General features: G+C 37.5%; 1 protein-coding gene across 7 annotated transcripts in view; it reads left to right on the top strand.

Annotated features, from left to right (window-relative positions):
- Positions 1 to 26,623, top strand: part of myh10 (myosin, heavy chain 10, non-muscle) — a 96,548-nt gene that overhangs the window by 50,776 nt on the left and 19,149 nt on the right. For 2 of the 7 annotated variants that reach the window (XM_073870781.1, XM_073870782.1), the window contains exons 7-24: positions 535 to 552; positions 4,308 to 4,400; positions 4,994 to 5,057; positions 5,265 to 5,363; positions 5,480 to 5,623; positions 5,767 to 5,862; positions 7,990 to 8,108; positions 8,415 to 8,567; positions 11,874 to 12,047; positions 12,216 to 12,391; positions 12,867 to 12,979; positions 16,344 to 16,409; positions 22,955 to 23,148; positions 23,273 to 23,394; positions 23,477 to 23,546; positions 23,671 to 23,831; positions 24,507 to 24,615; positions 26,480 to 26,611. In XM_073870781.1, coding sequence (XP_073726882.1) covers positions 535 to 552; positions 4,308 to 4,400; positions 4,994 to 5,057; positions 5,265 to 5,363; positions 5,480 to 5,623; positions 5,767 to 5,862; positions 7,990 to 8,108; positions 8,415 to 8,567; positions 11,874 to 12,047; positions 12,216 to 12,391; positions 12,867 to 12,979; positions 16,344 to 16,409; positions 22,955 to 23,148; positions 23,273 to 23,394; positions 23,477 to 23,546; positions 23,671 to 23,831; positions 24,507 to 24,615; positions 26,480 to 26,611 — 2,103 coding nt within the window. The remainder of the gene's footprint in view (positions 1 to 534; positions 553 to 4,307; positions 4,401 to 4,993; positions 5,058 to 5,264; positions 5,364 to 5,479; positions 5,624 to 5,766; positions 5,863 to 7,989; positions 8,109 to 8,414; positions 8,568 to 11,873; positions 12,048 to 12,215; positions 12,392 to 12,866; positions 12,980 to 16,343; positions 16,410 to 22,954; positions 23,149 to 23,272; positions 23,395 to 23,476; positions 23,547 to 23,670; positions 23,832 to 24,506; positions 24,616 to 26,479; positions 26,612 to 26,623) is intronic. The other 5 variants (XM_073870784.1, XM_073870783.1, XM_073870786.1 and 2 more) reach the window with 3 other exon arrangements.

Below are 26,623 nucleotides of genomic sequence, written 5' to 3'. Positions count from 1 at the left end.
ACTTTTTTGACAGTATTTGTGATTCTTAACCACAGAAAATAATTCAGATTTCTCAGTTTGTAATAACAAGCAACAAGTGTGACCCCGGACCAAAAAATCAGTCATAAGTGTAATTGTTTTGATAATTGAGATTTATACCCCATCTGAAAATTGAATAAATAAGCATTTATATATATGTTCTTTATTTATATTTTGATTATTTTTGGCATAAAAAAATCAATAATTTAAACCCATACAAATGTATTGTAGCAGTGTCACTTATGACTGGTTTTGTAGTCCAAATATGTTTACAGTAATTAGAATGAAAGTCTGTGCGAGGCATTGCATTAGGATAAAGACTTAAATACACAGAATACTGTGTGATATAAAAACTATTAGTCAAATTTTCTGTGGTAATTTACATTGTCACAAATCCTCTCGATAAAGCTCATCTTATGTTGATGTGTGCATCTGTCTGTCCTGTTTGTTTATGTGCGTTCCCTCTGTATGTGACATTAACACCTCTTTGTTTTCATGATATTCATTTGGTTACAGAATGGAATCCTCTTTTATGTGAGTAGTGGGTAGTACTTTGTTTTTCCTTCTCGTATTTCATGACAGTTGTTTAGCGAGCACATGTAACTGTCGCCTTCGTGGCACGCTCACCCTTCCTTATCTTTCCATTGATTGCATTTACTTTTATGCATTCTCTCCTTATCTTATATGGGAATTGGGAATTCACACTTTATATTTGGTGTCTTTTACTACTTAAATTAGAAAAAGCATGTAAAACATTGTATGCATAAAAAAACAGTAGGGTTATGATTGGGTTTAGGGATAGGGTCAAGAGTGTAATGGAGGAGCTCAGATGCAAAACCCTCTAAGTGCATAAAAATTAGCTTTTTTATCAGACTCTTAATGGATTCTGCCAACAAACCAGTATTTCTGTATGGCCCGAGGGCGGGATCAAGTGGTTCTGAGAGAAATATGTTTATTCATTTTGCGTCTGAGCTCTTCAACTACATGCAGATACTTTGAACTTAAGTACAATGTAATAGCATTTATACATTTTCCGCATGTAAGTACATAAAGTTAAAGATACCTAATATAAATGATGTTTTTTGTAATATGATTTATGTTCTGCATCTCAACTTTTGCCATTTCTCATCTCATAACTTTTTGTGGCTCCATTGTACCATACTTTACTTTTTTGGGGAGATATTAAGTATAAATAAAGGTTATTAATGTTTGTAAACCGTGATGCATGTGAGCAGACAAGGGTGCTGAATTTTCTATTCTGAAAACACATGTAGGCCTGGTTTATAAGTGCAGATGGAAAGGGTTGGAATGTCTTTGCTGTGTTACAAAGAGGAGCTCAGATGCCGATAATTCTTGGCATTCTTTCCGTAATGATGGAAATGCCTTTTTCACTTAATTTATTACCTGTTTATTGCAATCTTATAATTCATTTTGATCCAATAGTGCCTAAATTCTTAAAATAGGACTTGTAAAGAATATAAGTAGTCTGTGTATGAAATTCTTTACTGGGATTATTTAATGGAAATTAAAAATGTGACCCTGACTGTGAAAACCTAGCCAAGGTCATTTTTTCTGCACAAAATCATGCTACATAATGTACATTTTGTGAAAATATAACATTAATATCTTTAATATTGATTAAGACCACTTAAAAGAATACAATTTATGTAAAATTTGTGATTAAAATCAAACTTTGATGCTCCTAAACTTATCATTATATTATGAGACTTTAGCTTGGATTTCACAGATAGGCTCACATATGTGATTCTGGACCACAAAACCAGTCATAAGTCGCAAGGGTTGCAAAATTCGGAGAATTTTGGAAACTTTATATGTAAAATTACACAGGAATATATGGGATTTTTGGCACACAGATGAAGATGAATCAGATGTTGAGGAAGCTGATAGTATAGTTGTAGTAAATGATAGTATCTCTGTCAAGATTTGTCACATCAAAAAAAAAAAAAAACATACAATCAATGGAAAGCTGATGTATAAATATGTAAGGTTTTGTGGTCCATGGTCACATATACTGTGGTATGACTGTGGTATGGGTACTCCTTCACTTCTATTTTAAAGGAACACGCCCACATTTTGGGAATTTAGCTTATTCACTGTATCCCCCTAGAGTAAGATAAGTCCATGCATGCCTTTCTCATCTCTGTGCGTGCTTTGACTCTGTCTGGCGCGGCCCCGGCTGGCCTGGCTTGGCGCGGGGACTGGGGGTGGGTGGCTCCAGCTGGCATGCTGCTCCCAATAAGTGACACAATAATGCCAACGTTTTCCTGTTAATGTGTTGTGATTTTGTATTTATCACACCGTGTACAGATGACATGGTCTTGTGAGACACACCATATTTTAGCCGTATACGTACTGGGAACTATATTCTCTGAAGACGATGCACTGCTACTTGGGCGGAGTGATTTGCTCGCAGTATGTATACTGTTAAAAGATTGCTGTGTCTCATATGACCTTGTTATTTGTACATAGTGTGACTATACTAATCACAACACATAAATAGGAAAATATTTGTTATTTTGTCACTTGGGAGCAGTTTGCTAGTTGGAGCCATTCACTTCTATTCTTTGTGCTAAGCTAAGCTAGCGGGGACTGCGTCAGACAGAGTTACAGCACGCACGGAGATGAGAAAGGTATGTATGGACTTAACTAACTCTAGGGGGATACAGTGAATAAGCTAAATTCCCAAGATGTGGGCGTGTTCCTTTAATAGCATCCCTTATAAAGCTGGCTGTACAAAACTATAGTGTAGTCCAACCAATGGCTGAGTCCACTGCTCACCCCTCACTTTTGAAACGCATAGAGAAGCTACAGTAGCTGCCACCGGACAAACATGTCATCTTCGGAGACAAGTTAGTAAAAATGTTTGTCCGTTAAGGGCTTCTGTAGAAACATGGTGGCACATAATGGCAACTTCCATGTAAGGGGACCCTTAGTATGTAGATAAAAACGTATCATTCTAAGGTAATAAAAACATAACAGTTCATTATGAAAAGTCTTCATACACCTCTGATAATATAGTTTTGTATATTATTTTACATTTCTGTCAAGAGATCCTTCTAAAAATTACACACTGCACCTTTAATGTTCAAAAATATGAATTGATGACAACGCAATTCTCTTACTTATAATGGTATTATGGTTGACATTATCTCTGTTTTTCACATTTGAATAAGTTCATTAAAATAATACTTTTAGAATGAGATTATCTAAACACTTTGCTGCTAGACTGCAAGAGTGGTTATTTTTTATGAGAAACTTCATATTTTTTAACAAGCCCCATTAGTAATGCTTTTTTTAAAAGTTCACTCTTTTGACTTTAGTTACTGGCTTGTGTGTAAGCATCAAAACTGTTCAAAACTGTTCAAGTCCCCTGGACTGTTTCCACTGTTCCACCATCTTTAGGAATTGGGTTACGTAATGGGAACAGATCCCTACAGTCTGAAGTTGCTGTTGTCGGGTAACACAACATGACAGTGTTTTGGAACAATGGGGAACAACACCTTTTCAAACTTCCTCTCAGGTGCACATGGAAAATAAAGAGTGTTTGGAAATTTAAGGGGAAGGGTGACTGACCTTTGAATGAGGAAACAGTCATGTAGACTAACTTTGTAATGTAACACAGTGAGATTTTGGACGCCTGTTCAGGATTTAACTCTCAATCTCCCCTTCCACCCAACCCCAAGAATGTCTGTATATTCGCAGCCAATGAAAATGTATGTATGTCAAGCATCGGACTCTATTATGGTTACACAGGGTTTAATCAGGTTTGTAGGGTGGTGTATTTTTACTCCATCTAGAGGATCTGCTGTCGAATTTGAGGTCAAATGAAAAGAAATGTCAAGTTTTTTGTTGTTAGCTACACTTAATCTCTGTGGAATTGCACAATTTTATAGTTCCTCAACTAAAAATCTGCAATCCACATCTGTAAAGAATATAAATGATTTTTGATCCAGATGAGATAAAACAGGGTGTACAAACAACTCGCATTTCTTTTAATTGTTTTAACATAATGTTTATTACTGGTGTGAAGTAACATAAGCATTGTATAACAAAGATGCATCATAATGTGCAGGATTGTAATTGTTTTTCTGGCCTGGTTTCATCTTCTTTATTGGTGACTGGTCACATGGTTTTTTCTCATGGTTGGACGGAGCACATTATTTAATGTCTTATTTGAGTTACACACCACTCTGAACTTGAAATAATGTATGTTTGCTCTTGTTATTTAAAGCCCTATTTGGTCATATATCATGACTGTTGCATTACAGGGAGAGTTGGAGCGTCAGCTCCTGCAGGCAAACCCTATTCTGGAAGCCTTTGGGAATGCCAAGACTGTGAAAAATGACAACTCTTCACGCTTTGTAAGTTGGCCTGCCAGGTCTGATCTGAAATCCACTGTAACAAATTTAAAATGACTGAAAATTCATACTTTAGCTTTATATACATTCGGATCTGTTAATGATATAATGCATCATCTAGAAAGGGCAGTTTTAGTCATCAAAATCCAAATTCAGCACCTTGAAAGCACAAGGTGTCTTATTCTTGTTGCGTTTGCTCAATGAGATTTAGTTGGCATGTGTCAAAGTCAGCAGTAAGCTTTTAGAGGAGCAAGCAAATCGAATGCCACAGAGGAATTACAGTAGATGTATTTGGGCCCTCCTGTACGTAATTATTTCGGGGGCATTTGCAGCAAATGAGCGTGTCTGTGTTAGCCTTCAGCGCATGCCTTTGCATCCAAATCTCTTTTAAGCAGAGCTGTTGAAAAATGCCACATGTCGTGCACGCATAAGCCCCTTTATCTAAACGATGAAAGAGCCGATCATCTGACTCCTCAAATGGATTCCTGGAAATGTTGATGAAGCCCATAAGAAACTGATTGAAGTTACATGATGTAATGTCATGTTATTAATGAACCTGACCAGTATAAACATCTAAAGTATTTGTCTTTCCGCAGGGCAAGTTCATTCGCATCAATTTTGATGTGACGGGTTACATTGTGGGGGCCAACATTGAAACCTGTATCCTGATTTGTTATCGGTCATGTATTTAGGCTATGGTGCAGTCAGCTGGAAGCTTGAGTCTTAAACAGTACATTGAGTCTTTTTGTCTTTTACTACTTTTCAACAGATATACACTAGTATTAAAACCAGACTTTCTATGGAATATGTTAAAGTAGTGAAAACATTTTGGGTATAATTGCTCCTTAACTCAGCCTTTTGCATAAGATCTTCTTGAAAAATCCAGGGCTGTACGTCAAGCCAAAGATGAACGCACCTTTCACGTCTTCTACCAGTTATTGGCCGGTGCTGGAGAACATCTGAAATGTAAGTCTGATTTTCAAGCCGCCCAAAGGTATCCGAATGACAGTATAGAGTATGAAACGGCATACTGTCTGATGGATGATATCAGCTATACTATTAACGCTTTCTTACCCCGGCAGCTGATCTACTTCTCGAGGGCTTCAATAACTACCGCTTCCTCTCCAACGGTAACATTCCCATCCCTGGCCAACAGGACAAGGACAACTTTCAGGAGACCATGGAGGCCATGCATATTATGAGCTTCTCCCATGAGGAAATCTTATGTAAGTATAAGTCTTTATTATATAATTTTACCGAGCACATGTCATGCTTTTGGAGGATGTTTTGTTCTGCAAACCTTGTGTGCATTTAAACGTAACAGAATTACACATGTGACATTGATTATCTTGATCTTTTCTCAATGAAGCAATGCTGAAGGTGGTATCAGCGGTCCTGCAGTTCGGCAACATTGTGTTTAAAAAGGAGAGAAACACAGATCAGGCCTCTATGCCAGAAAACACAGGTACCACATAAAAACTGCACTGTTTATACCACACTGTATCATTTGCTAGATGAGAGGTTTGCAAACTTTATGATGCCGAGGACCTCCAAATATGATGAACCTTTTGCGAGGGACCCCTACCTGAAATATACTGTATAACAGTTTATATATTTTTATGTATAAGGAATATACACTATGAGTAATGCTGGATGTATGGATATAGATAGCAAACTATAAAGATTCAAAGGAAATATAAACAATTCTGGAATGTGTGTAGCAGAAAATGAGAAATAAACATCTAATTTTAAGGTGCTGTAGAATGTAAAACTGTATTTACTTAGGCATAGATGAATAATAAGAGTTCTGTACATGGTTATAACATATTGTGAGCATCAAACACAATTGTTTCCTCCTTATGTAAACCTTGTGCATCTGGAAAACAGGCCAATCTCAACATAACACCGACTGTGACATTACAGTCGAGATGTACAACCCAAACATAAAATGAATTACAATGTTGTTAGTTGTTACAATGCTAAAAACAAAGTTGTGACTGCTGAGTTAGCGCTATATGCAAGTTAATGCTATACATTAACATTTAGGCGATTAAGTTGTACTATTGACGTTACAGTTACGTTTTGCAGGTCCATACTGGAAAAACATAAACTTGCCACCTAGAAACGTCCATTAACAATCTCCAAACAATGATTATTTATCAAATTATGTATCTTCATCTAAAACAGGCTCAAACATAAGGTCTGTTTACGCACACACAGAGCTACTGAAGGAGCTGCTCTGAGAAACAGCCAATCAGAGCAGAGCTCAACATTATTATTCATGACCCTTTCAAATAAGGTAACAATAGACCATTTCATTCTAAAGGCATATCCTAAGGTTGTAAATGGACATGTATAACCATCTCTGGATAATTTTTCCACTTAATAAAGCCACATACCTGCTATGTAGATATAAAACATAGGGGTGGGCAATAAACCGGTAGAACTTTGTCAACCGGTAGAGATTTTGGACTATCGTCTCGTTGCTGTGCGCATGGTTGCGAAAACTTAATGTTTGTACACGTATTTAAGCATCGCAGTTTTAAAACAAGTGATTTTAAGCCATTCAAATACAAACAACAGTGATATATGCTCGTGCTGTTTCTGTGTAAGAGGAGCGCAAGTCGTTTATCTGCTGCCCATTAAACTTGTGAGCATTTTTGCCGCTTTATTGGCCCTAAATAAATAAATGCGTCAAAATTACCTTCGTTTTTTTGTGGACCCCTAGTGGGCTTCCAAGAGGTTCTAGGGGTATCCAAAAAAATTCAAAAAATTGTTTTTCAGACCCTAGTTTGAAAAAACATGTGCTAGACCACAGACATGTATGAAGTTTAGTGTGGGAACCTGAGAATACCTTTCAATTTGGTGTAGCGGATTATTACCAATGGTATTTCCAAATCAAATGGTCTAAATTTATATGCAATTTATATTTAAAGGTGTATGTATGTGTGTGTGTAGAAATCCACAAGGCCTAATTTAAGTGCAGATTGTTTTTAACAGCAATGAAAAATTGGATGAAGTATTTGGAAATTCCTCAACAGCTTTAACTACAAATCTGTTGGCAGTGCATTAGGAGTGCCATGCACTTCCCCACTATCTCAACACTGCACCAGATGTTTTTTTTAACAAATTACCCCTTTCCCTTCTCTTGGGCTTCTGTGGTGACATCTTTTATTGTTCTTTGGATACATTTCATTAAAAAATGTGCAAATTTGTAATAAATCAAGTGTGTTTATTGTACGTAAAAGGCGAAAAAGTTTTGAATGTTGAATTTTGATTATTGCTGTTAAAAAAAGATTTATTTATGATGCACTTGTAAATTTATGTTCCTCCTGGTGGTCTTAAAGGAAAAACATCGGAGTTTATATTGTTGCTAAATGGCCAGTACATGTTTTAGAAGTCAATAAATTACAATAATGGCCCGAGTGTTTCTTCTTTAAACTTGAAATACTACTAACACTCAAACAAATATGTCCCATAAGAACGTCTCTCAGCCCTTGTAAGTCCATAAGGAAAATCATTACAAACAGCAGAAAGAATGTGACCATTTTTGGTAATTCTGTATTGTAACGCAATGCTTCTGCATTTTCAGCCGCCCAGAAGCTTTGCCACCTGCTCGGCATGAACGTAATGGAGTTCACACGTGCCATTTTGTCCCCACGGATAAAAGTGGGCAGGGACTATGTACAAAAAGCCCAGACTAAAGAACAGGTAATGAACTGGTCAGTTCTGACTATATATCTGTCAGATCACACACCTTCTCGCCAATGAAATCATAATTTGCCTGTCAGCACTAACGTGGACTGATCATGGACGAGAGTTGTGCTTTTTTATCGTGCCTCACATCCTTTCACCTCAGGTTCATTTTCAACAATAGGCTGCTACTCTCTTGTCTTCAAATGTCCAAATCCTGCATGATAGATAGCAAACAGCTAATTTTGTATTATGCATGCGATGTTACAGCAACTGTGTTTTCTGTCTCTCATTCTTCTCTTCGTTTTCTGTTCATCTGCACAGGCTGACTTTGCGGTGGAAGCCCTGGCCAAAGCCACGTACGAAAGGTTGTTTCGCTGGCTTGTTCACCGTATTAATAAAGCTCTGGACAGGACCAAGCGCCAGGGAGCTTCCTTCATTGGCATCCTGGACATCGCTGGCTTTGAGATCTTCCAGGTGTGGCTTTCTCAGATTTAGTGTACAGCCTCTGAACATGAAACACTGACCAGTGCTTCAGGACAGTAGTTTATGATGGGGATTAGTTATTGGTAGCTTTGATGTTTGATCCAAGCAAAGCGTCTAAAAAGTTTTAATGTGGGCTTTATAATCAAACACAAATATGTTAAAGGAGTCATATGATGTGATTTCCTTTATTCTATTGTCTTAGAAGTTGTTTGTGTATAAAGAAGATTAAAGTGTCAATACCAAAGAGATATTCTTTCTAAAAGTGAAGGCCCATCACTCACCTTCCTAAAACGCCTCATTCAAACAAGCCCCCATATATCAATGTCAGTGTGTGGGAAGATTTGCATAACACCGGCCAAATGTATACGCAAAGATAGACGGCGTAAAGGGGCGGTCACACAAATATTTTTCAGATGTTACTGCGTATATGGCCGAGGAACTCTTCATCAAAATAAGTAGAGAGAAAGGTCACTCCGCGGCGTACCGGTTTTCTACTGGTCACATATCTCCATGTGATACGAATTCGCATGTCAGAGTTCACCAGACTTTGGTACACATCAAAATGGTATGCGGTCTGATGCATTTGTATGCGTATGAATGGAATTCAATGGAACGAAAAGTGTAGTGTGACTAGGGCTGCAACAAACAATTATTTTGATATTCGATTAATCTATCGATTATTAGAACGATTAATTGCCTAATCTTTGATTATTTCAGTGACTAGTCAGTACTTTTTGAGCGATTATTCATTATTTTTAATTAGTTAAAAAAATTAAGCTATACACATTCTAACTAATAATTAACAAAAGAAAATCACTTCATCATTTGAAATAGATGTTTTAATGAACTTTGAGCAGGTCATTCTCTTAAGTTTTCGTATTTCTGTCCAACTCAAATAACACACAGATGCTTTCCAAGCATTGTTTAAATATCCTGTTCTCTTTCAATAGAAATAAAATAAACAAAAACTAAGCAGCATTACAGACTAAATATTTTACAGACTAAATATTTTTTGTTTAACACAAACTATCTTTTCTTAGCAGTATTAAGAGCTTTCTTTTCTAAAACAGACTATGGGGTGGTTTCCCGGACAGGGATTATTTTAAAGTAGGACTAGACCTTAGATTAATTCGGAAATATAACTAGTTTTAACAAACATGGCTTATTAAAAACATTACTTGTGTGTATTTTGAGGCAAAACTAACTGCACTGATGTATTTAAAGATATGTCAGTGCAAGTTGTTTTCAGTTTGGACATCTCATACATTTATTTTAGTCTAGGACTAGTCTAATCCCTGTCCGGGAGACAGCCCCAAAAAGACCTAAAAGTGTTACTATACACCTTTTGCGAGTTGACTTCACAGTTACGTCAAGCGCGCATGTGGTGGCAGAAAAACTGTGGAAATGAATGAGACACGAGTGAAACGAACAATATAATTCACTAGAAAATGTTTTGTTGTGCTGTTGAGTGTCAGAATAGGAATGCCAAAAAAAGATGACCTTCATTTTTATAGTATACCATCATCGAAGACACCATTTGAAGATAAACGTAGGTGTTTATGGTTGCAATAAGCCCTCAACCAGACAGACTGGAGTGATGAAATCCTTTGGAAATCTTTTAATAATTAGAATAGAAAATAATTAGAGAAGATATCCGGTGTTCTGTCGAAGTCTGATCCCTCTGTGTTTCTTGTATCGTTTATATCACGTTGCGTTTATAATTTATTTAGAAAGATTAAAGATTTGAATTAGTTCATAATATCAATAATATTACCATTTATGAAAGTTTTCGTATTTTTTTCGTTCTTTTACTTCTTTTTACCGTATATCTTAGCCCATGTCTTCTTTCTGTTTGTTCTAAATTATGATGTTTACTAATAAATATATAAACATAGCACACACACACACGATGTAAAGTGTTAAAGGAATAGTCTACTCATTTTCATTATTAAAATATGTTATTACCTTAACTAAGAATTGTTGATACATCGCTCTATCATCTGTGTGCGTGCACGCACAGAGATGATAGAGGGATGTATCAACAATTCTTAGTTAAGGTAATAACATATTTTAATATTGAAAATGGGTAGACTATTCCTTTAATAATATATAAACAGGCCTACACAAATTAATTTGTATGTAAACATAATAGTTTTAGAACAAACACGTAGGCTATAAATATAAGGAAGAAATTGAAAACAGGAAAATGATGAAATATTTAATAAATGATATTATACAGAATACATGATAGTATTGCTGTTATAAGTACTTCAGCGATTCATACTGTAAAAAATAATTGATTTACCAATAAAGAACAATACATATACATTACATACATGCACACATATCAGTAGCCAAGCTATTTAAACTTTTAATTTATTTAAAAAATAAACGTAACTTCTTTAAAACATTATAAGAGACATTACACTTAAGAGAAATATAGGGGAAACAGACTTCTACAGAACACCGGATCCTTAAAAATCACAGTTTAACGCTAAAACACTTCACACAGCTATTGAGAAGCATTCACTTTCTGCCACCAGTTGGGCTCCGCCCACAAAAAACATCATCTCTGTTTGCAAACACGCTAAAGGTCTATAATAATAACACTATTTATTATCACTATCCTGACTCCTAAACTCGGCCTTTATTCTATGAAAAATAAATCATCACATTACTGTAATTATATTGGTAACACTTTAAAATAAGGGCTAGGGTTAGAGTTATGAACCATAATAAACTGATCTAAATTAATTCTTACTTAAATATGCTGATATTCCAAATATGGTAAGGGGTGTGACATTTCCATCACACGTTTGATGTATTCGGCCAATGACAATGCCTTGGACAGCTGGCCAATCAGAGCACACTGCGTTTTTTATAACAATGAGCTTTGTAAAACTTTTGTGTTTTAGAACGGCGGGGCTTAGAGAAGCATTAATAATGCATCAAGAGCATTACACCAAATACACAAAATAATGTTGTTTTTAGCAACATCATATGACCCCTTTAAGATCTGTGCAGAATACGATTATCAGAGGATCTTACCAGCTTTGAAGATATTGTGCTGAGCATTGTTTCTTAAACATCTAAAGAAATTGGATGATGTGTAACATTTTTAGGGACATTTATAGCTTAATAACATGAATTAGAAAGAACCCAATCATATTTTCCCCCCAAAAAATTTGTTTAGATGTGAGGATTTGATAGATGGTTATGGCTGTGCACCTTATTCCAGAACATGTTCTAGGTTTTAAAATGGTCTAAAGCTCTGCTTATTGATCCGTTTCTTTGCAGCTGAACTCATTTGAGCAGCTATGCATCAACTACACCAACGAGAAGCTCCAGCAGCTGTTTAACCACACCATGTTCATCCTGGAGCAGGAGGAGTACCAGCGCGAAGGCATCGAGTGGAGCTTTATCGACTTTGGTCTCGACCTCCAGCCCTGTATCGATCTCATTGAGAGACCGGTGAGAAGTTTCGTATTTGGTCCTTAAATTCTTCATTGATGAAAATATTGTAAACGCATTTTCAGGACGTAATGCGATTTAAAGTCGAGAATGCTTTTAGTGCTCTCCTTTTGGCTTCTCTATAAATAAACAAAATTGTTTTCATCGGTTATGCGATCACATTTTCAGGCAAATCCCCCTGGCGTGTTGGCTCTGTTGGATGAGGAGTGCTGGTTCCCAAAAGCCACTGACAAAACCTTCGTGGAAAAACTGGTGCAAGAGCAGGGAACGCACGGCAAGTTCCAGAAACCACGGCAGCTGAAGGACAAAGCTGATTTCTGCATTATTCACTATGCTGGCAGGGTATGTCTGCTTTTAGGACTTTAACCATCTTATGTTTATCTAATATAGATCACTATCATAAAAATTGGGATGTTAGCCAGTTAGGAATGCATTTGTGATTGCAGTAAAATGCCTTGTTGCTGTCTTGAAGTGCAGTAGCATCCATCTCTGGTATGTAGTAAATGCAGGCCACATCTGTTTCAAATCATCAGGGCCGTTTGCAGTAGGAACTTGAGATTTTTTCACTTACCTCAAGCTTTGTTTGGGTTGAAAGCCATAAAGTTAGGTTGCTTTGTTTATTGAAAAGAAAAATAGCAGGTTGATTTGTATGTTATCACTTTCAGTAGTTATATAACATTATACAAACAGCTAAAGACGGCTGAAGAGCTAAACCCCTAAACTAAACAATCCGAAGATTGAACCGAAACTGGCCGAGGTCCTTTATTCCAGCCTTAAGTATTTTAAAGAGTGTTTATTTTTCTTAATCTTTGGCAGGGTTGACTATAAGGCAGATGAGTGGTTAATGAAAAACATGGATCCTCTAAATGACAACGTGGCTACGCTCCTGCACCAATCCACGGATAAGTTTGTGGCCGAACTGTGGAAGGATGGTGAGCGGTTTCTTTCTGTAGCTCTGTCTCGACTCCCTGACCAATGAAAGTTTGGTAGGCCAGTTTTATAGCTCTAGCCTCCCACTCTGTGAAGAAAGAGACTGTTGTTCGGTTTAAATGTACATGTGTTGTATGCCATGTAAATTAAGCCCATTACTCGTGACGCTAAAATATTTTGACATGTTTTACCCATAACATAGTTTAATATTTTATTCAAAAATGCAGTATGGGATTCGTTTCAAAGCCGTAAGGAGTGTTGTTAGATGAAACGCAAAACAATTAAAATTGCCAGACATCGTGGTGCTTTCAAACATAATTGAATTAATGTGCAGTCAAGTGTTTTACAATGGGTTGGAGTCAGATTTTGGTCTTATTGCCTTCTCCTGGTCCAAGTGTTTAAAACCATGTTCACATGTCAGTCCAAATCCGATTTTTCTGCATATCAATTGGAATCTCATCAGGGCTGGACTATGACAAAATATCGGCCCCTGGCATAGGATCACAAATATTACAATAAACATTACAATAAATGCAAGTACTGTAAAAGGCATAGTCCATTTTCTTAAAAGAAAAATCCAGATAATTTACTCACCACCATGTCATCCAAAATGTTGATGTCTTTCTTTGTTCAGTCGAGAAGAAATTATGTTTTTTGAGAAAAACATTGCAGGATTTTTCTCATTTTAATGGACTTTAATGGACACCAACACTTTCAAAGGACTCTAAATGATCCCAAACGAGGCATAAGGGTCTTATCTAGCGAAACGATTGTCATTTTTGACAATACATTTTTTTTTTGCACTTTTAGACCACAACTTTTCGTCTAGGTCCGTTCCAGCGTGACCTAACGTAAATGCGTAGTGACGTAGGGAGGTCACGTGTTACATATATAAAACGCACATTTGCAGACCATTGTAAATAATAAATGGACACAAAGACATTAATTTGTATAATTCCACATACAACAATGTCGGAACGGTTCTTTTCCAACACACTTGTAAACACTGGGGCAGAGTTTCGCGTTCGTCCTCTGTGACCTCTTGACGTCATGACGTATTGCGTGAGGTCACGCTGAGGCTTTCAGGACCAGATCTAGATGAGAAATTGTGGTTTTAAAGTGTATATTTGTTATTTTTATTGTCAAAAATGACAATCGTTTCGCTAGGTAAGACCCTTATGCCTCGTTTGGGATCGTTTAGAGTCCTTTGATACTCCATTGAAAAAAACTGTTAGGTGTTGAGTTAAGTGTTAAGTGTTGGTGTCCATTAAAGTCCATTAAAATGAGAAAAATCCTGGAATGTTTTCCTCAAAAAACATAATTTCTTCTCGACAACATTTTGGATGACATGGTGGTGAGTAAATTAAAATTTTCTTTTTCTTTTAAGAAAATGGACTATTCCTTTAAACTAAACATTCTGACCACCTTATGATAACACTTATACCGGATAAATGTTACAATGAAGTCGCAGTCTTGCGGCAGAGTCCCATTACAGTGTGTGCAGAATATTTTGATCACTTTTTTTCTAAACAGCTTTTACCAATTCCAAACCACAGTAATTTTAATAACCAACATTCATTTTTATATATTTTCCTTTCATCCTATTTTTATGACCTTGCTGCCTGAATCAGGATTTCTTGTGGTCACACTTCAATTTTGCAACCTCCATGCATGGCATATTTCTTATGGACATTAAATAACGAAAATTTCCAGTGTGTGTTAAACTTTTTTTGCCCATTTTACCTGTAAAAGAAAATGTGCTTAGTAATTCTGCACACCTTAATATAAGGTGCTTTTTTGTCCAGCCAGCCATCATTAAAGGCAGAGTGCACAATTTCTAAAAAATGGTTTGGAAAAGGGAGTCGGCCCGACTATCAAAACACACTTGTAGCCAATTAGCAGTAAGGCACGTGTCTACTAACCGACATCGTTGCCTGGGTTGCGTATGTGTGGGGCGGGTCTATCAAAAGAAGGTCCAGATTCTATTGGGGTAGGGGCGTGATTGTTTAGGTGATTTCAAATATCAACACTGGCTTTCAAACATTGTGCACTCCGTCTTTAACAATAATGTATTACTTATAAATGCTTTATTTACAATATTGATGGTAGTTATTAAGAATAATTTGGTTTGGAATTAGTAAAAGATGTTTGATAAAAATTGTGATCAAAAGTTTGATGTAGCTACCTAATAATTTTACCCACACTGTATTTTATTGCAGTGCAAACAGCCATTGGTCTACCAATTGTGTTTTTGACTGCGTTGTATCAAGAGGATATCTAACGACTTTTTTAAAAGCAGTTTTGCTTACCGCACGTCCACTCGTTTCTCAGTCGTCTCTTATTTTGATGGATGCACACTGACGCTGCATGCTTCATAAAAGGCCTGAAAAGTTGTGATTGGGCTAGCCAAATGTCAAATAAAAATAACCAATGGGCTGCTGATTAGGTGTCTCATGGGCCGGTCTGTCCACAAAAATTACGCTAACTTTTTAGGAAAATGCCGTACATTGCCACTGCGCCTTTTAGCTCTTTAATGAATTGCGTATAAATTGAAAAAAAAGAAGGCAATAGGCCGCGATTCTCAATGTAAGAGTGTTATGGGCTGGTCAGACAAAATTAGTGTGAGATGTATCGGCCCAAAAAGTACGTCGGCCCCACGGGAAAATTGACCGGTCTGCCAGATGGCCACACCAGACTGGCCCAACCAGACTGCAGCCCACTGGGAATCTCCCGGTAGTCCAGATGGCCAGTACATCCCTGAATCCAATCGTATTTAGCAAGTGTGAACGGCAAAAAGCACATGAAATTTAATTCATGTGTGTCATTTCTGAAAATCGGTTTTAGTTTTGAGCTTTACGTTCTCACGCCACGTAAAAGGTAAGCATGTCAGATGTTGTTGCAGAAGCAAAGTTGTTGTGTTATTGTTGATATGTGAGTGAAGACAGCACCAAAGAATAAACCACGTATATGTCAAGTGTTTAAATTCATGCAGCACTGCGCAGACAGATAGTCGTATGATGACATAATACCATGAGAGTGATTCAAAATTACTTTGTCGATCAGTCCGCACAGTGCCGCATGAACTTCCACTCAACTTCATTGAAATCAGTAAAAAAATCAGTCCTACTATTTTGGAAAAAGAGGTTTCAGTAGTTTACATTAAAATTAAATGCCTTTAAATTAAATCTAATACTAGTGCAAATGGAATGAAGACTTACTGTTTGCTTGGTCTCACCTGTGTTGCACCTCACTAACCAGTGTGTTTACTACCATTGATGTCTTTTTGCTAGCTGTGTACTATATTTTTATTTTGCTCTTTTCTCATGTTTATCTCCCTTTTGCCCCCTCTCTGTCTCTCGACCATAGAGATTCAGAATTTCCAAAGAGCGTCTTTTTACGATGTCTCTAGTCTTCATGAATCGCCAGGTGAAGGTATACGATGCCGTAGGTCTTTGCTTACCAGCGCATTGTGTACTTTCAGATTCTCCCATGGCTTGTAGACCTGGGCCCTGGTCCATCTAGCTGGCTAACTTAGAGTTAGCTGGATTCGTTCGGAGGGAAGCTTGACTTGGCTGATTCATTAGGATTTGCAAACTGACCATGAACTGCATGAAACATTAATGCATGCGCATAGCGACTTAATACGCAGTTCTGATGCTGCAAAGCACATGGACAGTGTCATGATATTGTAACTCTATGAGCTAGCTATAAGGATTTAGGGCCCTGCTTGTGTCCTGAGTGCCTTTCAGCAATTTTGATCACTTTCCCTGCATTTTCCCGCTGACCTGCAAAATAGATGTTTTTTTTGTTAATGAATTTTCCAAGAAAATTAAAGTATTGAATAATCATACTTGACTTACTGAAGAGCATTATCAGTGTATTAGTAGTGTCGAAGAAGCCATTTCATGAAAACTATCTATACAATCCCTGTGTCATATGTCATTACGAAATCTTAAAGATTAAAGTCACAATGAAATGGAAATAAAAACTAGATTTTTTTGGAATATTGTATTTTTTACAAATGACTTCTGTAAGCTTCATAATTTTTAAAGAATTAATGTGCACTCATAATCTTTAATCAAATACGCAAATCTCCTCTCCTCTTCGAAACGATCTCTCGTTACTTCCGGTCACGAGAAATGATGGCCCGAGAAAAGATCACAGCGATTACAGGGTTTATCATGGCTTTAAATTAGGTGGTGCTATTCTAATGCACACATGCATGTGTACCGTGGTTCAACAACACACTTAATACGCAACATATTTTTAGTGTTTAATAATTAAATGATTGAAGAAAATGACAATTAACTTTTTTTTATAAAACATTAAATAATTTAAAACAACATAGCGGCATAGTTTATTTACAGTTAACAAACGGCAGAATTTTTGCAGGGAACATTACTGCATCAGCTTGTGTCTGTAGCGAATTATCTAGTACCAACATCCACAAAATATAGCTAATATAACTCTTAGGATAAAACTCCACAAATTACAGTTTGTCTTGTAAAGTTTGGTTAGCGCTTCACTGTGCTGACAGAGAAACAGCGCCACTATAGTGGCTTAAGGCCGCAACTGCACCTACAAATGGTAATGCAAGGATTTGTTTGTGTTTTCCGTGAAGACACATTACAGAAAAACCTGTCAAGAGCCGGAGGCAGCATAAAATTTGGTCGAGGCGGCCGCCTCCAAAATCTTTATGCAGGAAAAACTCTGGATAAGCGAATAGCAACATGACCCAACTTTTAACGATCCAATCTATTCTCGATGAACGAATTCAAGTCCCGCTCCAAATTTTTTTCTTATTCTAGAAGCTGTTTTACTCTGTCTTATTTTCCCTGTCGTGAAATATATCAATCACTACTTTTAAATTCATTTTGTGACTTTATGAATTACAATTTTTAATTACTAGTTTTAAGATCACTTTAAGATTTTTTTTCATAACATTCAAGCAAAAATAGCAAAACCCTCAAAAGACAAAAAAGTGCTTATTAGTGTTTAAAAGTTGTCCTGAAATAAGTTACCTTTTTAACACACAATATAACATATTACATAATTTATTTTTCTTTTGATATTGCCGTGTAACATCACCTAGATGTGTTTTCATGAGATTTACCCAAACATAGCTTTGCTTTCACCAGACCAGTGGATATGCCTTTGCTTCTTGCCGTCAGACACATTGTTTGTTTTAAGTGTCAGATGTGGTTTTGATGGGCCTTGTAAGGGAGATGGAGTTTGGGTGAGGGGTGGAGGAATTCTGTAGTATCTCTGACAGAGGACTTGGAACAATACAGGTCTTGTTTCATTGGAATCCAAATGATTTGCTCTCCCTGTTGCCGTCAACGCTGACTGCTCATTAAATAAAAATATTTTCTGTGAAGATTTCAGGAGTTGCGGCAGTAAGTCTCATTAGACTGACATATATAGGAAGATGATGGAAATGAGTAGTAGATCTTAGAGGCTGTTTATACTTCGTATTAAGATGCATTTTGGTCGATTGGTACACAAGTGGACGAGAAAGACAAATTCACTTTCCACCTGGTATTTTAAGGCATTTTTTATCCACTTTCGACCATTTCTGTCCTGATTACCTTAAGGGGGTGGTCTGTGGGCGAGTCCCTCTGCTTTCGTTTAAATGCAAGTGAGTTGATGCGCACTAATATTAGGTCAAAGTTTGCTGCTTGTGTTGTTAGTAAACATCTGCACAAGTTGGGTAATTGCAAAAATGTAAATTGCCGTAAAAACTCGTCATTTGGCAGATAAGCATTTTTCTCTCAAAGGTGTTCTAAGCGAATTCACGCGTTTTAGACCATAACATTTTTTTGTTACATACAGCAAACATCTCCTCACTATCTACATGAAATCATGGAAGGGAGGGGGAGGAGTTAGCTATGCTCCGTTTGTTTGAAAACAGTTCAAACATCAACAAATTTACAATATAACTCGTCAATGGCAGGGAAAGGGTTAATGCAGTTTTGTCCCATGCCACTGTTATCAAACTTAAATTTGTAATATTATTGTAAGCACATTTATTAGTATTTATTTATTTAGCTGCTGAAGGGAGACTGTTAGAGCTGTTTTGGTAACATTATTCAGAGGGATTAAATCGTCTGTTTTTCAAGAAAAAAATTTCCGATTTTTGTGAATGTCACAGAAGCATATTTCATGGTGCATGGTGCACGTACACTACGTACACACTCTTTTGATGACGAATATTTTGGCACACACACTGTTCTGTCATTACCGTTTTACCGCGAAAATTTATATCGGTAAAATTATCGTTATCGAATTATCGCCCAGCACTAACAACATATACTGCCTCAATGTATAAATCTTTGGTAACACTTTACAATAAGGTTGTATTTTCTCCCCATTATAGTAATGGCAGGGCTTTTTCTACATCCTATTTTTACTGGCCCTGTTAAAATTTTCACTGGCCCCACCAAAAAGCACCAAAAAAAAAACAGGCCTGATTATTGTTTTTGACCCATGTAGCCTTCAGGGTTTCCCACAGAAAATTTGTTAGTTAAGGTGGTACTGGGGCTGAGAGTGTGGCAATCAAAGGGGCGGGGCGTATGTGTCATGATGAAAATTAAAATATTTTTATTTAAAACACTCAAATAAAACTTAATTTTGAAGAAACTATGACAAAAAATGAACACATACTAAATTATTAATGAATTAAATGTTTTTACCTCATAACGGGAATAGCTGCGTGGTGAAGTGAAACTAAAGGGTTAAACACAAACTAAAGCAGATGTTGTAGAACGTCTGGCGAACGATGACGTTTACCTTCTTCTTCAAAAATGGTAAAAACTGATTATTTCCCACAATTAATGATATTATCTTAAAGGAGTGTAACTACTGTAGCATGTAAATAATGCACATAAATAAAGTGAGCAAGAGCGCTCAACAAATTATATAGAATCAACAGGCACGTGAAACCTAGCTAGCAGGTTGCTCAAACAACAAAATCACCAGCTAACTTATACAATAACAGGTTAATACAATAACAGGCTTAAATAAACCCAAAACATAAGTCCACTTACAGTTCTCACAGACACGCGTTTTATCAACTGGCTATCCTCCAGACATGACGGACCATGTCTTATCTCATTTCGCGCTCGCGGTGTAAAGCGTGTCCGCACTATTCTTCGAGATGTTTTATCAACGTCTTTTTCATTTCGGCCGTGTGGCGCGCATCCCGCTCTCAGTGTGATGCGCGTACGCACTATTCTCCAAGATGCACTTGACGACCTTTTGTGTACATTTTTTTATTTAAAACTGGTACAGAAATTGAATTGTTCATTTATTTAGTTTATTTTTAACGCCATTTTAGCACAAAAAGCTATTTTCGTGGCAAACCCAAAGTATTACAATATTCAGAAAATTAACTGAAAGCAAATCTTTTTAACTCTTTCACCGCCAGCGTTTTAAAAAAAAGTTGCCAGCCAGCGTTTTTCATGATTTTCACAAAAGTTTAATGCCTTCCAGAAAATGTTCTTCTTCAAATATATGAACATACAATATACCAAATGAAAGAACAGACCCTCTGCTTTCAAACAAAAAAAAACGTTTCATCCTACCTTCAGTAGTTCTTTTGTAATCAGCTTTTGAATATGGGTAGGTTTCTGCAAAAACAGCACATTTTGAGCAAAAAGCAGAGATAATTCCATTTTTGTGACTGACTTTTCACAGAGATCCCATTCAGAGTGATCTTTAAAACAGACACGGACATGCAGCAGCTTGCCATAGGGCAATACTTCCGGGTTTAAAAAGTTGCAGAAGGGCACCACCTAGTGGATAATAGTGGTATTGCGTAAAGACGGAAATACTCGTCATTGGCGGGGAAGCGTTTTCTCTTGATTGACGAGATATCTCGTCAATGGCGGGGAAAGAGTTAAACAGAGCAGGCATCATATCTTATTTGCGTCTTCTTTTGTTAAATATTTAAATTGACAAGGCATCAAAACTCGAGCAAATAAATAAATATTTGTGACGTGCTATCCTTAATAGCCAGAATGGTATTAAGATTTAAGTGAAAATCTATATTGTAATGAAAATACTACAAATCATACACTTTAAAAAATGTCAACAACAAAACAGGGCTCATTTTAAGCAAAATTTGTTGGAATATGGGGTGAAATATGGTCCAGACAGGATCTTAATTTTAAAGGTACAGTGTGTTTTTTTGTGTGGCATCTAGCCGTGAGATTGCGAATTGCAACCAACGGCTCAGTCCACAGCTCACCCCTGAATTTCAAAACACATGGAGATGCTATGGTATTGCACAGGACAAACATGTCGTCGTCTGGGACAATGTAGGGACTAGGGATGTGGTTAATCAGCGTGTGACAAGGGGCTTATAAATGCACGTGCGGCTGTATGCGTATTACTTACACTTTTAAATTTGAGCCACTTGTTTAAATGCAGCACTTGCATAAGCTGCGTTAAATCGCTTAGAAATCCATGTGCAGCAGTGAGCCTTTTACTTTTGAATTAAGAGCAATGCGAGTGCAACAATTGTTTTAATTAAGTGCTTGAGTTATTCTGCGCTGGTATTTCTGACATGTTATCTGTACTAGGGATGCACCGAATCCAGATTTTTTAGGTTCGGCCGAATCCGAAACCGAATACTGAATCCTACTCGCATCCTTATTCCATTAACACAGTAAAACACATTAATGAAGTAAACAACGTCCACAGCAGTGTATTTTTCATTTTATTTAATTTTAACTGTACATTATGCCAGGATGACAAGTTGGAAAAACTATTTTGACAATTACCATAAGCCTATGCATAATGAAAGCGATGCGTTGCGACACGCTTGTTTTTCCAATAAGCAAGCAGCTCCGCGCTGAAAACTATATTTAACTTTGAGTAAGAAGCTCCGCTCGTCAATGTCAGTTTTCACACGGCCAATTACAGTTGAGGAGGGGCGGGACATTACCACAGCAACCAACAGGCTCACAGCTGAAGCATCACAACTACCAAGCGCTCGGCTGAAAAACAGTGTATAAAAGTTTTGGTGTGTCCAGCCCCTAAGGCTCACCGAAAGAAAAAGCTCATCTCCACGTCAGCACCCGATGTGTGTAATCAACGGCCGCGTGACATCAAACAGCGTAGCGCAAGCCTTGGGTTCGGTTCGGTGGAAAAAAAATCTAGGATTCGCCCGAACCCGTCAAAAAGCCCAGTATTCGGCCGAATCCGAATCCTGGATTCGGTGCATCCCTAATCTGTACGGTGGGTAAGTGATCTAATCGGCGAGAGGCTAAGCACCATGCATAACCTCTAACACAGACTATCTCAACTTTAGGTGTATGTACATAAACGTGTCCCATTAAGGTAATAAAAAAGACAGTTAATTATGTAAGGTCTTTATACACCACTAATAATATAGTTATGTATATTATATTGCATTTCTGTCAAGAAATCTTTTTTAATGTCCCACATTGCACCTTTAATTTAATTAATAGGTTTTGTAAGGTTAGCACTACCACAGAGATTATTTCTATATTAGAATCTGAATTATGTTTTCTATTGCAGCTTGTGCTTGTTTATAGATGTAGTCTTGCCCTTGGCACTTTTCATCTACTTCACATCTCCATTTGCATAGCTCTGGACTTGCTGGCGTAGTTGTCCAAAACTTGAAGAGACCAATGTCTCTTCAATTGGCTGTCTGAGTCAAAATACACTGTACTACCTGAAAGTTACTTGTTTTTTTTGGGTTTGGAGGATGTCTTGATTCTTTCAGGCCATTAATCATCCAAGCACAGTTGGTGGTTTTTGTAAAAATGCACAGCGTATTTTGACTCCGATATGTTTAATGTGTTGAAGTAGAGCTTTAATTGTAGACTTTTCACATCCATCTTCATCTGATTTGGCTGTGCTGTGTGAACTTTGATCTTATTCTGTGTTGTAAACTTAGAAAGTTCAACCTAACCATTTAATTGCTTGTTGTCTCTTGTTCTTCATGGCAGTGGATCGCATTGTTGGTTTGGACCAAGTGGCAGGAATGAACGAGACCGCATTTGGAGCCACGTATAAAACCAAGAAGGGCATGTTCCGTACCGTAGGTCAGCTCTATAAAGAGTCCCTTACCAAACTCATGGCCACCCTCAGGAACACCAATCCCAATTTTGTCCGCTGTATCATACCCAACCATGAGAAAAGAGTAAGTGACATTAGTCTCCTCAGATATTCTTTGGTTACAGAGTAGAGTTGCCAATCCATTGCAAATAATAACATTGTTTTATCCATATCTTGGATCAAAAACCTTTTGCTGCTTTAATCTGTAGGCTGGGAAACTGGAGCCCCACCTTGTTTTAGATCAGCTGAGGTGTAATGGGGTTCTAGAAGGAATTCGCATCTGCAGACAGGGATTCCCCAATCGTATCGTTTTCCAGGAGTTCAGACAGAGGTTCGTTTCAGATACATCATCATCATTAATTTATTGTAGTTTACATTTGGCTTTATTAAAATTAACTTTTTTACTTTCCTAGATATGAGATTCTCACTCCAAATGCAATTCCTAAAGGTTTTATGGATGGCAAGCAGGCTTGTGAGAGAATGGTGAGGGTTTTTTTTTAACATCGGGCTGACAAAATGGGTTGTGAATGCCTCCAAAAAAGTCAAATTTTGAATAGGATGGGCTTGAATACAAACAAGTATCACAAACTAACATTGTCATTCGTAGATCCGAGCTCTGGAATTGGACCCAAACCTCTTCCGGATCGGTCAGAGTAAGATTTTCTTCCGCACTGGAGTTCTGGCGCACCTGGAAGAAGAGCGAGACCTGAAGATAACAGACATCATTATCTACTTTCAGTCGGTCTGTCGAGGGTACCTGGCCCGCAAGTGAGTTCAAACTTTTAACTGCAGATTAAAATTTGCTCTGAAAGTTAGTGGTAACATGCACTCCTACTTCTTATCGTAGAAATCCTGACATAAACACTAGTTGTGTTTCCATTAAAGATTTGCGCAAAATTTTAGCATTATTTCCTAAATGTCAACAAAAAAACTGTTGCGAAATGACGCCATTAACCGATGTCATGCGACTGAAACGTAATGTTGATGTGTCGCAAAAAGTCATTCAAATAACCATGCCAAAAGTGTGTTTGACTTCATACGGCGTCGCGCAGACCGACATGCTGATGACATCAATATACCGCATAAGTGACTCAGTAGCACACAGAACAGTCGATGCCACATGACGTTGATCACACCTCTTCTGTTTTGTCCTCCAATCAAACATAACGCACCATATTTAAAGAATGTTCATGTGACATTTATGCACATCAGGTGACCTGTAAATGCGAGCTGATATAAAATTTAAGATATATTACTTTTTTATTGCCTTAAAAAACATTTTTTTTCCCCGCTAGATGGGATTTTATGCGAAATTGACGCATTTCCATTTGGCACATTTTCAATTCGCTATTTTAATTCGCAATTTGAAGGGTAATGGAAACGCAGGTACTGAGACCTTTTGAGTGAATTTTCTGAGTGTTGTTCTCTGGTTCTGTTCTTCAGAGCATTTGCTAAGAAACAGCAGCAGCTCAGTGCTTTGAAGGTCCTGCAGAGAAACTGTGCCGCTTACCTGAAGCTACGCCACTGGCAGTGGTGGAGGCTCTTCACTAAGGTTAGTCTATCAAGAGGCAGTTTAAGTCATTTGACTAAGCTTTGTGTATATCTTTGTAAAACAAGTTGGGGTTGGGAACCAAGAACCTGTTTCACTTAAAAGTTTAAAAATAGTGGAGCAAGTTATTTACGTGACGTTCGGCTCCATTAGCTGTTCTTTATCATGCATCACTCTGCGATAGAGATGGAGGACTGTGCTGGTGTTATATGATATATCATCATTACTGATATAAATGTGATGTTTAAAGTGGTACAACTTCATTTTGTCAGTACCAGTACTTTAAAGGTGACAGAAAATGAAAATGGTTTTTACCTTGTCTTAGTTGAATAACGGTAGTCACCCACATTCACAAACATGCGAAAAGTGCTAGACATTCTGAACATCTCTGTTTCATAGAAATTGCTCCTTTAGAAATGTCCCCCAGAAAATGGCCAAATCTGAACAATGGATACATATTACGTAAAATGCATCTCACTGCCCCCCACTCTCATTCAAGAGATGTTTTTCACCCCTAAAAGAGAGTTTGGAAACTTACAACAAAGCACAGATGACAACAGGTTTGCTCAAGACAGCGCAATCACAAAAGGTAAAGCTAATCTTGCGTTTGGCGATGACCCTGTTAGTAACGATCCTCAGACCAATCAGTGATCTACAGTGTTTTTACGTCACGTTTTTAATATCAGTTCAGCTCCCTTGGAACCTCAACCGAGGTGGTACTAAAAAGTAACTAAAAACTACATATTGTACCCAGTGGAAAAGCCCCCAGAAGTAAGCTGACCCAACCCAACCTAAGTTCGACACAAGACTTTTCCAACCCCTCCTTTGTTTCCCAAGAGTACTTGCGACATTGTCTGGCTGGCGGTAGGTTAATTTTCATTGAGCCAGACCTGTCAGTCAATTTTCAATTCATATTTTAGTGGTTACCCTGGTGTTGTGGTCAGAAAACAAAAGAAAATAAATGGAGCAGCGTGCCAAATTGGATGCGAGGCCACTGGGGTTTCTTTCTGTCTGACTGGTGCGTGCGGGGCTGCAGACTGCACAGACGTCGGTGCTGTTTACATTCAGGTCAAACATTTTTCCGTTTGGTCGGACTCGGGTCAGGTCTTCCTTTAAAAAACATTTATGATTTCAGGTTCGGGTAAAAAGTGTTTCGGGTAATTTGGGGTCGAGTACATTTCTTTGGACCCGAGAAGACCTCTAGTCACAATCTTTTTAATTAAAACAATGTATGATAATTCAAGATCTTGGCGGGAATTTGGATGGAAAAATGTAATAAGATTCTTTACAACTCCCAAATTAGTCGCCTTACGCACAGGTGAACCAAATCTGGGTCTTTGTTGGAGGCAGTGTGGAACCTCAATGGCTAATTATTTTCATATTTTCTGGGTGTGTCCCAAAATACAAGCTTTCTGGCATGAGATATCAACTGAGGTTGGAAAAATAATTGGAGAGGAATTGGATTTTTCATTTATCACAATGTACCTAGGAAAAATTCCTAAAACAGTCCCAAAAAGTGACAAATATTTGTTAAAAATACTCTTGGCAAGCAGCCGTAAAGCCATAACACGCAAATGGATGCAGGTTGACCCTCCAACAAAGGACCAGTGGTTGGGATTTGTTAAAAATTAGGGTCGCATTTGCATTTCAAAAGCCACCATTTTGGTCTCGGTGTAGTTCCCTGAGAGCTCAGAGTCATATCAGATCTTAGCGATATAGATGGTATTGTCTCATGCCGTATCCCGCTAGGAGAAAATACAGATATACTGTCCAGCTCTTTATAAAGCGATCATTAAGAGTAATCTAAATAGTTTAGTGTGTAATTTTAGCGGTCATATTGATCTATGCATTACAATCGTGTGTGTAGGTGAAGCCCCTCCTGCAGGTGACCCGTCAGGAGGAAGAGATGCAGGCCAAGGATGAGGAGCTCATTAAAGTGAAGGAGAAGCAGGTGAAAGTAGAGAATGAACTGGTGGAAATGGAAAGGAAACACCAGCAGGTTAGTACTCAC

This window comes from Misgurnus anguillicaudatus, chromosome 8 (genome assembly GCF_027580225.2).
Source record: "Misgurnus anguillicaudatus chromosome 8, ASM2758022v2, whole genome shotgun sequence".
Taxonomy (NCBI): domain Eukaryota; kingdom Metazoa; phylum Chordata; class Actinopteri; order Cypriniformes; family Cobitidae; genus Misgurnus; species Misgurnus anguillicaudatus.
The sequence above is the reverse complement of the archived record's forward strand: the minus strand, read 5'-3'. Positions and strand labels throughout refer to the sequence as shown.